At 27.2% G+C, this 16368-nt stretch overlaps 1 protein-coding gene across 1 annotated transcript; it reads left to right on the forward strand.

Annotated features, from left to right (window-relative positions):
- The first annotated feature begins 4019 nt into the window (after nt 1-4019).
- On the forward strand, nt 4020-7493 carry LOC126551088 (KRAB-A domain-containing protein 2-like). Its single transcript, XM_050203851.1, has 3 exons — nt 4020-4183; nt 5602-6274; nt 6342-7493. The coding sequence occupies exons 1-3, from the start codon at nt 4020-4022 to the stop codon at nt 6639-6641; spliced, it is 1137 nt and encodes a 378-aa protein (XP_050059808.1). The 3' UTR covers nt 6642-7493.
- Nucleotides 7494-16368: the final 8875 nt, after the last annotated feature.

Raw genomic sequence — 16368 nt, forward strand, 5'->3', positions numbered from 1 at the left:
AATTATTTGCATTTTTATTTTACTGCCAGTCCTATTAAATACCACTAACTAAATATACTATAACTTCAGAAATAAAAATTAAATTAAGATTTAAATTAATTAAGATAAAAAAAAGTGGTTAAATTGGTACTTCTCTGCTGTATATTAGGTTCAGTGTGGATCATTATTATGTATTATAGGAGTGTTAAATTTGAATCCAATGATGTGTATCATTGTATACAAAAATCGATTCTGAATGAAGATGATTTGTTAGCATAGGATAATATAATTTCCAGTGGTTGGTGAAAAAAGGTGGTTTATGTGTTTAATGGCCTGAATACACCAACATTTAAGTTCTTTTATAATTATTGTAAGCTAAACTTATGGAAAATCTTGTATTCAATTTTCAACTCCTAACTATTTTATACTTATACAACAATTTTTATGAATTATACCTACCAAATAATTTGCAAATATTCATGGTTTTGACGAATTTTTATCAATATTTGAACGTCAAATGATAATAAAAAAAAATTGCGCCTATGCATCCTTATAATTTTTTTATTACTATAAGAATAACTTATGAGGATTTTTGTATTAAATTTTCAAGTATTTTGACTCGGCCAAAAATGTTATCGACACTTCAAAAAAAAATTCTCAAAAAAATCGAAAATTTCAGTTGTTTATAAATAGCTCAAAAAAAGTCAAAATATGTTGAAAATTATATCATGTAAAGAAAATGCCAATCTAAAAAATTGGTGAAGTTTTCACGTATCTACGACTTATAATTTTTGAATTATAACAAATATTTAATTTCGTTTAAAGATAAATCGTTATCTCTACGCGATATTTAGTAAACATTTAAAATTAAAACCCACATAACATTTTTCCTATTATAATATTTCAAGTTTTCTCTATAGCTATTTTAAGAAAAATTAATGAAAAATGTAGTAATGAATTTTTTAACCTTACATATAAACAGAAAAAAAAAAGCGGGCAAGTGGGTACCGTTCTGCTGTACATTAGGGGGTGGGGTGGACCTCGGACTAGGGTAGGTTAAATTTGAATGCAATGATAGGTATCTTTGTATACGATAAACGATTCTGAACGAAGATGATTTGTCAGCCTAGGATATAATTTCCAGTTGTTGGTGAAAAAGGTGGTTTATGTTTTAATGGCCTGAATACACCAAAATTTAAGTTCTTTTATAATTATTGTAAGCTAAACTTATGGAAAATCTTGTATTCGATTTTCAACTCTTAACAGCATTATTTCGACTAATTATGCTTTACACAGGCACAAAAACAAAAAAAACAAAATCACACACCATTGTAATATCAATACATTCATCACTTCGTTCAGAATCTAAAACATTGAAGATAAATCTCATTTGCTAAATTCAAAATTGTATATCATGCTATTTAAATAAATAAAAAAAAGCAAAAGTCTGTCTGGGGACAAGATAAATCATAATCTATTTTTGACAATTATATTATGTCTTATGGCTGGGGGTCATTCTGTTAATTTGTGAGACACCGAGAATGTTACCAGTCGAGATGGTGATTGTTTATAGCAACTGCAGATTGCTATGTAAAAATGTATATCATGTCAGTCGGATTCTTGCCATTTCACACCTCTGGTTTACGTTTTAGTACTGTAGAGGCTAGAGATATAATACTGTATACAATATGTTCATAAAAATAAATATAAAGATTTATTAACATGATTTGGTAACTCATATTCTCATTGTTCCAACGTGGTCAAATAATATTCCATAAATGCTTAGGTATTACAAACATATTTATTTTCATTTAAAATACAAATGCTTTATATTAAATTAACTTGAATTGAGGAACCAAGGTTAAGTTTTAGAAGGAATGAATTTTCTTTATTTAATTTAAAGCTATTCAAAGTTTATCTAAAAAAAAAAAATCATAATTTTTTATATTATTAAAATATTTAGAAATGGAATAGAACGTACCGTAATCTTCTTGTGCTAAAACAAAAAAAAATATTATAACAAATAACAAATGAACATAAAAAAATTAAAATCATTAAATTAAATTATTTTATTTTGTTTTAAAAAAATTAAAAATAAACATCTTAAAATTATTAAGTATAAATAATACTAAATAATTGTAATAAATTAATAATTACCACCAGCAAAAACACTATCGAGTAAATAGCAAAATGTTAAAGAGATTATAAATAATCTACATTTAGAAAGAAGCATTTTCATTTCTTAGATATAACTACTATACTGTATAAAGTATATATAAACTATAAAAATACAGTATGCAATTAAGTACTAACGCATACGAAAGAATAATGAAGTACAAAATGCAAATTTCATGAAATATATAGCATATTTTGTTTGTTTAGGTATGTTTAACTATTTGCTATAGTGTGTAACTAGCTGCTAGCGATTGACATAATCCTTTTATACATAAAAGAACGTTTTACATATGTGGCACGTTATACACATATATCAACGGCATTACAGTTTACTAAAAAATAAAAATTAAAAACATGATGATCTTTTGCACGGGAACTTTTTTACACAAAAAACAATTTTTATAAAATCTTTTTGATCATATTATGTTTGCATAAAAAGTTCGTTTTTGTTTTTGTTTACTCAATAGTCTTGAACAATTGTTGTTGTTTTGTCATAAACTTGAGGTACGTTTGTAATTTTATATACGATTTTTTACCTACAATTATACTAGCTGTACAAAATTGAATAAAACTTTATATCAAAATGTATGCGGGCTACAGGCGATTTACAAATATAGTATGCGATCTACCGAAAATTAATTACAAATTATATCATAATATTATAGTATAATTATTGTAGTAGTAATAGGTATCTAGTAACAACTTTGGGATGGGCCGTTTCTTCAAAAATTATCAGTTCCGGTTCTTGTCCGATTCCAAAATATCCCCCTTCGGTTCTCTACACCGGTTCTTTAAAATAAATCTTAAGATTAAGAATAGTAATTAATTAGCATATTGTATAATACTACAATTTATAATATTATGTATGCTAATGAGTTATTGTATATTATATTTATATAGATTATAGAATGTGTCCCGTTTTATATGTACCACTAAATATCTCAGCTCGATGGCCTTAGATTGAAAAACGGTTTGCTGTGATAGATAGGTGGTACAGAAGTGCACATTTTGGGAAAATTCAAATTTTCAACTCCTTTGCTAACGCGCATGCACAAATGAAAATAAAATTTTTTTGAATAGCAACCCTTATTATTGATATCAGATATGGGTAGGTAATTTTTGTCCTAAGACATTTTGACCATAGTCCTAAACCTATAGCATTGACCAAGTTACAGGCATTACATTACATTAAAAAAATTGTGGTTGATTCGTCACAACTAATAATTGAATAAAAATCTTTTTCCAACATATTGGGTGTACATATAAAACGGGACACATTCTATAATCTATATGTTACCGGCAGTATGGATAATCCGGTATTTTGTGAAATGCCTAGGCATTATATAAAATGCCAAAAATTACTCGGAAATATGCATAATACGAGCTTTGCCTAGGTATTATGTATAATTCCAGAAGTGATAAAGGAAATATGATTAAAATAAGAAAAATTGGGTATCGCCTATTACTAAAGCGCGGTTTTTTGCAAGGATTGTTTTTTATTTATTTAAAATTTACAAATTAATTAATAATAAAAATTTATTATTTTCAATCAATCTATTATAATTCATAATGATAACTGACAAAAATCCAAAAATGTGAAAAGAAAAAAATATGCAATTGTATAGAAATCCGCGCTTTACCTATTCACCAACGACTTTACTTATCGTTTATTGTAAATGCGTGTGCCGCCGTGTGATGTGCACGATTTGACACAATAAAGATAAGAATCTTAATCTTTATTTCATCAAATTCATAACCTACTATCAAAATAATAATTCTGACGAACTATATTGAACATACTTTTATTATTTTATCGTAATTTTCGTGTCTCATCGCAGTGTGGAATTTTTATGGATACGATTAAAATGAAGTCAAATTTTTATAACGAACTACATAAAAACCGTAAAAAGTTGGCTAATAATACTAGTTTTTTGTCTGATGAAAAATATAATGAATTAATAGAAATTATTTCAGAACTTAAAGCTGGACGTAAGAAAAAAGAGCCTAAAGACTTCCGTTTAATCAAAAGGTAAGAAATTTATAATAGAAAAAATACTTAAATTCAGGGCTTAAATTAAAAAAAAAATATCGTTTTTACGTTATTTTAACCGAGAACTGAGGCTGGGATTTTGATGCAATGTCGCCTTTTTTTCTGGGGTTTTGAAATGTTGGTCTGTAAATATAAAATGTGTTTTATGTGATAGGTTCTGATTATTTTAAAGTATTTTTTTTTTTTTTGCACGATTTGACAAAAATACATAATTAACCATAAATACATTTTTTGACGATTTTTAGTGAATTTTCTTAGTTTTTAGAGTATTTTTATTTATTTTTAGAAAATTTCAGTATTAGAGAGTAACTTAACTTAAATTACAAGTTACTAAAACGAAATTACTTTTTAAATAATTTGATGGTAATTTAATTATATTTTATTGTAAATAATTTATATGTGATTTGAGTTACTTTTTTGTAGTAATTATTACTTAATTACTCATTGCTTTATTTCGTTAAATACATGCAGTAAAAAGTGATCTAAAATGTTTGAATGTAATTTTGAATATGCACTTTTATTTCTATAAATTTTTATAAATTTAATATTTAGTTTATGTTTTATCGTATTGAATACATGCTCCAGTGATATTTTTGAAAAAAAAAGTAACTTTTATTGTAATTGAGTTACTTTTTAAACTCAAAAGAAATGTAACTTGACTAAATAAAAAAAAAGTAACTTAAAAATAATTTAGTTACAATTTTGATAAGGTATTAGTAATGTTATTTAATTACCAAAAAACAGTAAATTCCCCAACACTGGGAAATTGTTACGATTAACAAGAGACTTTCGGCAAACTGCCGACGGTACGAATAATAAATTATATATAGCACGACAAGTTATCGTCGATAACAATTTTATTATAGCTAGGCCTTTCCGTATAGATTAACGCCGTTATTATATACCTATTGGCTATTATGTATTATTATTTTTATTACCTACACTAATCATACATACGTACGTACAAGTTATCGTAAATATAATATATATGCATTTTAATAGTGCATTTTTTTTAGTTTTTTGTCATTTTTTTTTGCATTTTTTAAGGGCATTATTTGAGATTTTTACGGAATTAAAATCTCTTACATTCAAATATTTACACGTTCAAATGGAATTCATTTTTTTCGTTTTTCATTTACTGATTTTATTTATTATTTTTTTATTCGTTAAGTATTTAAGTAATTAATTATTTGTTAATACATCAATAATTTGTAAATTTTAAATAAATAAAATATTTTCATGATTTCTACTACATATTATATGGCGTACCTATTTTGATACTTTTTAGTGCATAGCAATCTGTAGCTTTGAAGCCCTGCTTAAAGTACTTTTATAAAATACAACCATCTATTTTTTTATTCAGATTTATTTTAATTTATTTATTTCTATTATCGTAGATATAATGTGCTGGTTGTACAAGGAAAAACGAAACTTATATTCCCTGTAAAAGACGACAATGTTGTTTTGTATTATGTGCCAACCAGTGAGCTATTTGATATACTGCAAGCCACACATGTATCAATAGGACATGGTGGGCGTGATCGAATGATCAAAGAACTTGGTAATAAATATAAAAATATAACACGTAATGATATAGAGACATTTTTGCATTTTTGTGAACCATGTCAACAAAAACAAAAAGGTTCAAAAAAAGGAGTGGTAGTTAAACCAATAATATCTTCAGACTTTAATTCCCGATGCCAAGTTGATTTAATAGACTTCCAGTCTCATCCTGATGGAAAATTTAAATTTATTATGGTGTACCAGGATCACCTCACTAAATTTGTTGTTCTTAAGCCCCTCGAATTTAAACGCGCTGAAGAGGTAGCCTATAATATTATAGATATTTTTACGTTGCTTGGAGCTACAACTATCAAATTAAATAACGAAAACGCCAATGTCATGCGAACTAGAGCTAAGGAAAATCTTGAAAATCAAGCAAAAAAAATGATGGCGTGGTCGAATAAGAAGCTATTACCGGTGGCAATTCATTCAACTGTACGTGTTCCAGTTCCTGAGGTAGATAAAGGACGTTTAGATGCACGAAGTATACTGGCAATTGTTTTAGAGGTAATAAATAAGTTAAAAAATTATGCGTTTAATATTAATAACTATAAAATGTTTTATTTTTTTTTAGGTGACAAGTGATGGTTTTTATCGATTAGGAACACGGGATGGAGTTCTGAAGCAATTATATGCTAGAAGTCAGTTTACAGCATGTCAGAAAAAGCTACTACAAATTGACGAAGCTCCAATAGACACAGAAGTGGCATTACGAACAGTCGCAAAGGAACAGTCTACAGGAACTGGCCAAGGATTTTTAAAATGTGTTTGTAAGACCAAGTGCCAAAATAAAAAGTGCATTTGTCTTAAAAATAATGTTTTGTGCACTTCAAAATGTCATTTTCTACATCATGTTGTAATAAGTAGCTATTAGTTTAAGTAAAATGTATAAATAATATTACTTAATAAAATAATATAATACAATAATAATAATAACTATGTATAAAAATATAATAATAGATAAAAATTAAAATAATGTTTTAACAGAATATGAAAAATTGTTTGTTACTTTGCCTAAAAAGAAATTGGCGTTTTACATAATGCCTAGGTATTTTATAAAATACCTAGGTTATATGTAAAATAATATTAAATATTATATGTTTTATTTATATTGCCTAAAATGGGTCGGCAATATGCATAATGCCTAGGTAGTTTGCAAAATACCTAAATTTTCTATATTGCCGGTGACATATATAAATATAATATACAATAACTCATTAGCATACATAATATTATAAATTGTAGTATTATGCAATATACTAATTAATTACTATTCTTAATCTTAAGATTTATTTTAAAGAGAACCGAAGGGGGATATTTTGGAACCGGACAAGAACCGGAACCGATAATTTTTGAAGACCCGGCACATCCCGAATTTTTTACTAGATACCTATTACTACTACAATAATTATACTATAATATTATGATATAATTTTTAATTAATTTGCCCTAGACCGCATACTATTCTCGTAAATTCATGGGTAGACCGCATACTATACGACAGCCCATAAATGTATTGTGTGTCTATACTAATATACAGTGCTCGAGTCTTATAGCACTAAAAAATCATGAAATATGCGCTATTATATGCACCGAAAAAATGTAAAATATGTGCTATAATATGCACTACAAATATGAAAATATGCTTAAAAAATTATTTATTTAAAATTTTTATTTAGACATTTATGAATTTATAATTATTAAAATTTAAAGAAAATTTTTTATATAATTTTACAGTTATAATTTTCTACAAATAATGACTAAAAACTCTTTCCTGTTCTCATTAATTTGTATGTGTTGAAATTTGTCAATCTGTAAAATATAATTATTTCAAATCAATAAATCATTAAAAAGTAACTTACAAATTGTACCTTCATAATTGCACTGTATTATTATGTGTTTCCGATTATTTTCAAACTTGAAAGATCTTCTGTTATTGCTTAATAATGTTTTGTACGCGGAAAATGAGCGCTCTACATCGACCGATGTGATGGGAGCGTAGTTGAAGTAAGGAATATACGACTAGAAATGTCTTCTGGAAACCCGTTTAATCCTTCAATGTCTCCAGTATCCGATAACATGCGAGAAATATTTTTTAAAAGCGTTAGACCATTATTTTTTTCTAAAACATTTTTTAGTTTTGACTGTATTTTTAACTCAATTTGACCACGTAGTGTTTCGAATGATTTTTCTACATCATTTATTATTTGAATTGATTCAAATAATAACAAATGCTGTTCTTGTAGTTTTTTTAAAGATGTAGTCAGAGTTGAAAAATTTGATTTGATAAAAATAAAATCTGTATCTATACAGTTTTTATTGATATATTTTTTTGCCTCTTTGATGCTGACTACATCGTCGTTGTCAAGTTTTTCAAAAATAGAAAAAATTATATTTAAATTATCGCAGTAATTTACAGACACGTATCCCATCTGGTAATGATAGGTTCTGGAGGAAGACTTATTTCGGGAGCTTCAGATTTAAAAAGTTGTATACGGTTTGGAGCTTTTCTAAACGTTTTTTTAACACTGGCTATGACTTTATCAACTGATTTGAAATGTCCTCTAACTTCTTCTGCCACCCTATGAGGCTATGAAGGCCATGGGCAGCACATGTCACATGAATCATTTTAGTATACAGGGCTCTAAGTTCTGTAGCCGATTTTATCATGTACGGCGCAGCGTCAGTTAAAAATAGTAACACTCTATCACGTTCAATACCCATTAACTGAATAGAATCATCAAACAGTTTGCTTATCGTTGAATAATTGGTTTTTCCCAGTTTTTCCGAATTTATTAAAAATATTTTTCCCGGTTGATCTACTTCCAAAATGCCCACTATAACATTTGTTATGAAACGCCCTTCTATGTCTGAAGTATTGTCAATGCTAAGCCATAAATTCTTGTTAGAAATTTCTGATTTAATTTTTTCCATTGTTTCAATATATAATATATCATCGACATATCCTTGTCTTAATGTAGATTCCATTGGAATTTCTTTACCCGTGTAAGTACTTAAAAAACTGCGGAATCGGTTATTTGAAAGTTTATTTAAAGGTATGTTAGCGGATAATAAGGCCTGACACAAATCTTTATTGAAACATGATTTCTGACTTGAATGTGTTAAAAATTTCTGTTGTGATTTTACTGATTCTTCTTGTTTACGTTTAATTGCTTTTGTATGTTTGTCAGTTTTAAGATGTTGTGTTACATTGATTTTTTTTTCACAATTTACTTTAATTTCACAGTATTTGCAGAAAAGAATAGATGAATCGTGTGAAAACGTATCTGAACCGAATTCTTGCACGTAGCTTCTTAACCGTCGGGCTAGTGATAATTTATCTTTTGGCATGGTATAAAAAATATGTTTTAATGAAAAACACAACGCTGAACAAAGAAAAATTTATAAATTCACAAATTCACTATACGAATAAAAACGTACATACGAGCGCAATCAAAAGTCGACGTAAACTAATCGATTACTTCGTTGTAGATCGGAACAGTCTATAATTATTGGGTATATAAGCAAGTATGGTCGAAGTCGATAACAGAAACAACATTAAGATAAAAGATACGATAAACAGGTTAGGTTACACAATATTGTCTTGCATTGGGATATTTTAGGAATATTTTTTTCAATCGACAATGAGTTTTATAACGTCCTAAAACTGTTGATCATTGATGAGTGGCCGAAATACGTATTTTTGCAGGACTGAGTTTTCGATATTTATATTAATTAGCAATAAATAGCAAAATAGTCGAAAAATAGCAAAACCTCTAGAATATGCAAAAATATGCACTAAAAACTTTTGGTATTAAGTTCATTTTTGTCTGAAATGGATTTATTGCTTACTCTGCTATCTTTTCATAAACAACAAAAAAATATGCAAATGCTACTAGTCTCGAGCCTTGCAGTAATATATTATTAATAATGGTTACTAGTTTTCTTGTGCATATATTTTTTTATAGATTTGTTCAACGTGTAACTGGTGGTGTATATTAATATTAAATACCTACTCTCTTATTATTATAAGATATACCTACCCAACTACCCAAGTCCTAAAACTACATAAGACTAGCAAAGAACAACTGAATATGCTGACCAGTATTTTTGAACATATTAGTTTAGAAATCAATGCCCACAACGAAATTTGTACATAGATCCTGTTTCAGAATTATTAAACTAACAATTTAAAAAGAAGACAAGTATATATAAACACACTCTGTAACTCTGCTGTAGAGAACAATTGCATTTGAAAATGTCATTACGTATACAAACATTATAATTAACGTTAGTTGTAAGTAGGTAGGTAGTACTGTAGTAGTAACAACAAATAATATTTTAAAATTTCACAAAAAATACTAAAATCATTGTTTTACACGACAGGCGTAAATTGTCGTAGGTACCCATAATTGTGCATTTGTACGTATATCTGGTGCATTAATATCTTTTTTACATTAACAAATTAAAAAATTTAAAATATATAAAATTATAAGTGTGAGTGCAATTGATAGTATGGACTATGGACGTAATAACTATACCAACCGTTTTACATACGTGTTGCATATGCGAATAATTAATAAACAGCATGGCAATTGAACAGTTGTTGTTTTGCCATGAACTATAGGTACATTTGTAATTTCATACACGATTTTTTACCATTTTTTACTTACAATTTTACTAGCTGTACAAAATTGAATAAAACTTTATATCAAAATATATATATTATTATTTTTACTTAATAATTATAGTTATTTTATTTTAAAAATCATTAAATTGTATTCGATGTGTAGGTATACCAAATTCATTAGTTATGAGTTATGACTATGAGACATAATATTTATAATATTATATGTAATACAATATGAATATACTACATACTTTCTAATCAAAACCAATTATTATTACACATTTTTCAGTTTTTCAAAACAAATTTGAATTATTATGTCGAACGCATGGCGTGCCATGCACGTCTGATTAATACGTACATAATAATACAAAACTATCCAAACCTAATGTCAATGTATTCATTGACAATATTGTTAGCAAAATTATGGGCATCGTTTTTTTTTTAACTTTGTGACCTACCTTAGGTGGTATTGCATAGCAAATCGAGGGATATTTTCGTGTTGAATGTCACTCGCGAGCGCAGAGAGCGAGTGTCAATGCTGGCCCCTAGGCCCTAATTATCCCTAATAAAATAAGAAAGAGAATTCACTTGCAAAATGCAAGATTGTATAGAGTGGGACGGGTTACGGGCGTCGCTTTACCCACGATTTAAGATCCTAAATCGTGCTATAACCCATAATATGTGGTAGTCGCGATAACGCACAAGTACCACTATATTATATGTAAAACAATATGAATTTACTACATATTTTCTAATCAAAACAATTAGGATTATTCATTTTTTAGTTTCTCAAAACATATTTGAATTATTAAAAAGGAAATAATCATTTTTCGAAAATCTACCTGTTATGGTAAAATTATTATAATATAGATATTCATATCATATTCCATAATCTTGAAATAATATCCATTATTAAATCCATATTATTTACTTGTTTTATATCAATGTAAGGATTAAATTTGCATATTTTAAGTGAAATATGGAATCATCTCCGTTCAAAATCGTTTTTTGTATACATCGATAGTCATTGGATTCAAATTAAATACTTCCATTATAGTGACGTGACAATGTGACATATTATACAGCAGAGCGTGATTCACTTTATCACTCTTTTTTTGATTAAATTCATATAAATAGCAACAATTATCAAATTATTTTCTATTTTTGTAATTGAAACATTCATAAAAACGGTGGTTTCTATACCTACTAAAGGTTTATTTGAAACTTTTTCTTTTTATATTTAAGTTTTGAAAATATAATAAAAGATTGTAAGTAGTTCTATCTAATCTAAAACACTAATCATAAGAACTATAATTTTTTATAAACATTTAAAGTTCAAATTTGAACGAAATAATTTATTTAAATAATAAATAACGATTTTGATTATTTTGTAATAATTCAAAAATAAAACAAGTGGCGATACCGCTCTGTTGTACATTAGGTGCCGCGTAGATCACTGTTATATAAAGGAGTGTTATAGGTTGTAAATGTTGTATTAAATATTCATGTTTTATCAACATCAAAAAAAAAAAATAAGTACTCAGAAAAATCAAGTTAGGTTTAGGAAAAATCATTTTAGTTATCTATAAATAAATTTAACTGTATAATGATAACATAGTAATATAAACATTTGGTTAGAATTTCAAGTATTTACAGTGATTCGTTTTTGAGTATTAATTATATAACAAAATCGATTAAATAACAATATTAAATAAAAAATTAATCAAAGTTAGAATCATATTATAATTCATAAAAGTGGCATTTTTAACAGGCAACAAAGTGCACGGGGTCGACGCAGAGTTAAGTAACAAGAAAAAAAGAAACAGCGCGCCACGACGGTGTATATTACACAAGAGAACCTACCTGTATTCAACCTATGTTATTTTACGAAAATCATGTCGGCTACCCTGTAGCTTAAACTAATGAACCAATTGACTTGAAACTTTCACGATTAGCTCAGTTTGGTTTGATGATTCTGTGAAAATTTCAAGTTTATCGGAGTATTACAGCCTTAAATAACAGCCACAGTTATTATAAAGTTATAGGTTAAGCCTTTTATTTAGCCTTAGTTATATGCTAAAGTATTGGCATAATTATTTTGCAAAACACCATTCTTTTCAATAATTCACATTCTATGTGTTTGTGCAGGCCGCGAAAAAAAATAAAATAAAAAATAAATACTATGATGTTAAACGAAACAATTGAAAACCGACAGTAGTATAGTAATTACTAATTAGTAATGTTTTTATATTATAATAAAGTTCCACTTATTTTGACAGGAGATTTTAATATTAATTTTCAAAATTGTTAACATAATTTTTTAAACATTGTAGAAAATGATTAATAAACAAAACAATAGTTTTCAACTCGGATATAATAAACAGTATACCTATGTCTTATAAATATTATTTAACTAGGTACATTTTTGTAGACTTGTAGTTAATATAAATATTTTTTACAATACCGTCCAACTTTCTATATTTTTGCTTAGTTACTATTCATTTCTATCCTAACCAAACAATTCATTAATTTAAATGTAAAAATATACATAATAAATAATAATATTTATAATATTATATGTAATACAATATGAATATACTACATACTTTCTAATCAAAACCAATTATTATTACACATTTTTCAGTTTTTCAAAACAAATTTGAATTGTTAAAAGGGGTATAACCATTTTCCGCCAATATACCTGTTAGATTACCTATTTGTTTGATAAAGTCAAAATATATATTTTTTAATTCGTTAATGTAAAAAAGATATTAATGCACCAGATAATCGCACAAATGCACAATTATGGGTACCTACGACAATTTACGCCCGTCGTGTATACCTACTATATTCCTATCTCACACAATATCACAAGAACTCTTATAACTACATATTTTAAGTTAAGTGCCTACTGTGCTTTTGAACACACATTTTAATATTTTACAGTTACCGAGTGCTTGAGTGATTCTTTTAATATTCATAAAATATTACCTACTTAAATACACAACTAACAATTCAAATAATATATGATATACAATTTTATATACATCATAAATGTATCTGTGTGTCTATACTAATATATTATTAATAATAGTTACTAGTTTTATTGTGCATATATTTTTTTATAGATATGTTCAACGTGTAACTAGTGGTGTATATAAATATTAAATACCTACTCTCTTATCAATACACGATATACCCAAGTCCCAAGACTACATAAGACTACCAAGTACAACTGAATACGCTGACCAGTATTCTTGAACATATTAGTTTACAAATCAATGTCCACAACGAAATTTGTACATAGATCCTGTTTCATAATTATTCACTAACAATTTAAAAAGAAGACAAGTAAATAAACACACTCTGTAACTCTGCTGTGTAGAACAATTGCATTTGAAAATGTCATTACGTATATAAAATATAATAATTAACGTTAGTTGTAAGTAGGTAGGTAGTATTGTAGTAGTAACAACAAATAATATTTTTAAATTTCACAATAATTACTAAAATCATTGTTTTATGTTTAAATATCTAACTTTGTCCAAATTTATACTTAACATAACTACAAAAAAAAAAATCAAGTTTATATGGGTGTTTTTAATAACTGTATGAAACCATGAAATACTTATGAGGTACCTACCTACCTTGTATTTTCAAACCAGAGCTATACAAATTTAACATTTTAGTTTTAACTAGGTACTTAATAATAATAATTTGCAAATTAATGTGATTTTGATGAATTTTATGAAAACTTGAAATTCAAATGCTTGTAAAAAAATTATAATAATATATTTTTAATATTTCTAAATAGTTTTAATACATCTGTAGTAAATCAAAAAGAACTTGGCTGTGCAATATATATTTTATATTACTAATTTTTAAATTATAATTATTATTAATCTTCTTTTCATTTATGTGAGATTTACCATTTATATATATTGAGCACACAATACGAATTACTACCCTCTTATATGTATAATGTATATCTGCACATGCATGCAGATACATGTATCCCAACAAAAACACTACGCCAAACTCCGTGTAAAAAAACGCTCAGTATAAAAAAAATCGACCTCAAAAAGTTGTGATATCATTTTATAGCTATGTATTTAAACTATATAGGAATAGATATATTATTATAATTTATGTTAAAATTCATTGCTTATAAATTGAACTTAGCTGGTGACATTATTTAAAACTCATGAGAATTCATTTCGTATTGAGTATACATGTTATCTTTGAAAATGAGTGATACTAATTAAGTGTTATATAAATTAATTATTATAAATTACTAATTAAGTGTTATAATTTTAAAGTCACCAGCTAAGTTCAATTTATAAGCAATGAATTTTAACATAAATTATAATAATATATCTATTCCTATATAGTTTAAATACATAGCTATAAAATGATATCACAACTTTTTGAGGTCGATTTTTTTTATACTGAGCGTTTTTTTACACGGAGTTTGGCGTAGTGTTTTTGTTGGGATATCACTAATTTTTTTTATGTTATTATTATTATTATTATTATTGTTGTTGTTGTTGTAATCTTTATTATTAAATATTATAATGTCATATATGTATTATTATATATCAAACATTTAAGTTTTTAATTATTTTTTTCCATTAATATAATGTAAATATCTCCCCCCCCCCCGGACGCCACTATACTTTATTTGAGTATCATTACACCTTACTCAATTATTTTGATGCCTTATTAAGTTTGTATAATGGCCCTCGGTCATTTGTTCCCCATGATGACATATAACTGAATGCACTCGATAATAGATTGAATTAATTTTTAATTTTGTAGTTGGAACTTGATTAATTATTAGGTTATTAATTTTATTTTTGAAATTGTTGGACCAGAGTAATACTTGTAGCATTATATATATATATTGAAAGAACAATATTGATAAATGATAATATACGCGAGCCGTTACGTATTAACTGAAAACACCGCCACCGCAAGCGCTGTGACAAAGCACGCGCGTACGGTAAGTGTGTGTGTGTATCTCCTCAGTGGGCGGGGAACTTCATGCGGGCCGCAGGGAATATTATCGAATAACATTTTCTTTTTTTGCCATAAAAATTCATAATATATTTGGCTATAACTCTATTTATAATGTTCAGATCGGATTAAAAAGTGCAGCATGCACTTCTACGGAACATTTCCAATAAGATTGGTGCATTGTCAAACTAAATTATTGTACAAGAAATTAGGTATGCCGTATGCATTGTCAACTATTTTTTTTCGTGATTTCAGATGCTTCCTGTAATTATACCCGGCAGTTGTCGCGCGTTGTGATTGCCGATGCGTTCATTTTAAGGCGTTTTTTTTTTTATACTTAGCGCGACCCTGCCGGGTCGTTGGATACATATAAGGATTTATATTATATACAATGAATTATGTTACCTTAGTTTGACTGTAGATTTGTCAGCGATTGAGTGCGGCCAGTGTAGGAATAATGGATAGGTCTGATGTTAATTCACTTAAATATAATGTTAATTAAGAAGCACGAGTTAAGTAATAGATTTATTATTTATAAATTAAAACACAAAGACTTGTATTTTAAACGTACATAAATTGGTTCTCTACGTATAACCATCACCAAATGCGCACGTAGAGAGAGTGACATTGTGTCCAATTGTCCGATGGTCGATGGGTGTCTTCTGAGCCGGTTGGGTAATAAATTTAGATAATGGTCAAAAGATATAACAATGTCTGACCACAGATGTCTAGTATCGTGTGAAAATATGTGCGACTATGTATATAAAAGGGATTATGATGATGCCACTATTATAGTTATATGTTGCTATCATTACACATCATTGTACAAAATACAAATCAATACATTCATCAATCCGTTTAAAATCTAAAATATAATAAAATATTTATAGCTATTAATAGCTTAATAACTTATCAATTATCATATAAGCTAGAGGAATGGTATTCTTTTTAAAAA

Source organism: Aphis gossypii, chromosome 3 (assembly GCF_020184175.1).
Source record: "Aphis gossypii isolate Hap1 chromosome 3, ASM2018417v2, whole genome shotgun sequence".
Classification (NCBI taxonomy): Eukaryota; Metazoa; Arthropoda; class Insecta; order Hemiptera; family Aphididae; genus Aphis; species Aphis gossypii.

Coding starts and splice junctions, on each gene's coding strand:
- LOC126551088 (XM_050203851.1), top strand. CDS start 4,020: ATGAAGTCAAATTTTTATAACGAACTACATAAAAACCGTAAAAAGTTG. Junction 4,184..5,601: donor GACTTCCGTTTAATCAAAAG/GTAAGAAATTTA, acceptor CTATTATCGTAG/ATATAATGTGCTGGTTGTAC. Junction 6,275..6,341: donor TACTGGCAATTGTTTTAGAG/GTAATAAATAAG, acceptor ATTTTTTTTTAG/GTGACAAGTGATGGTTTTTA.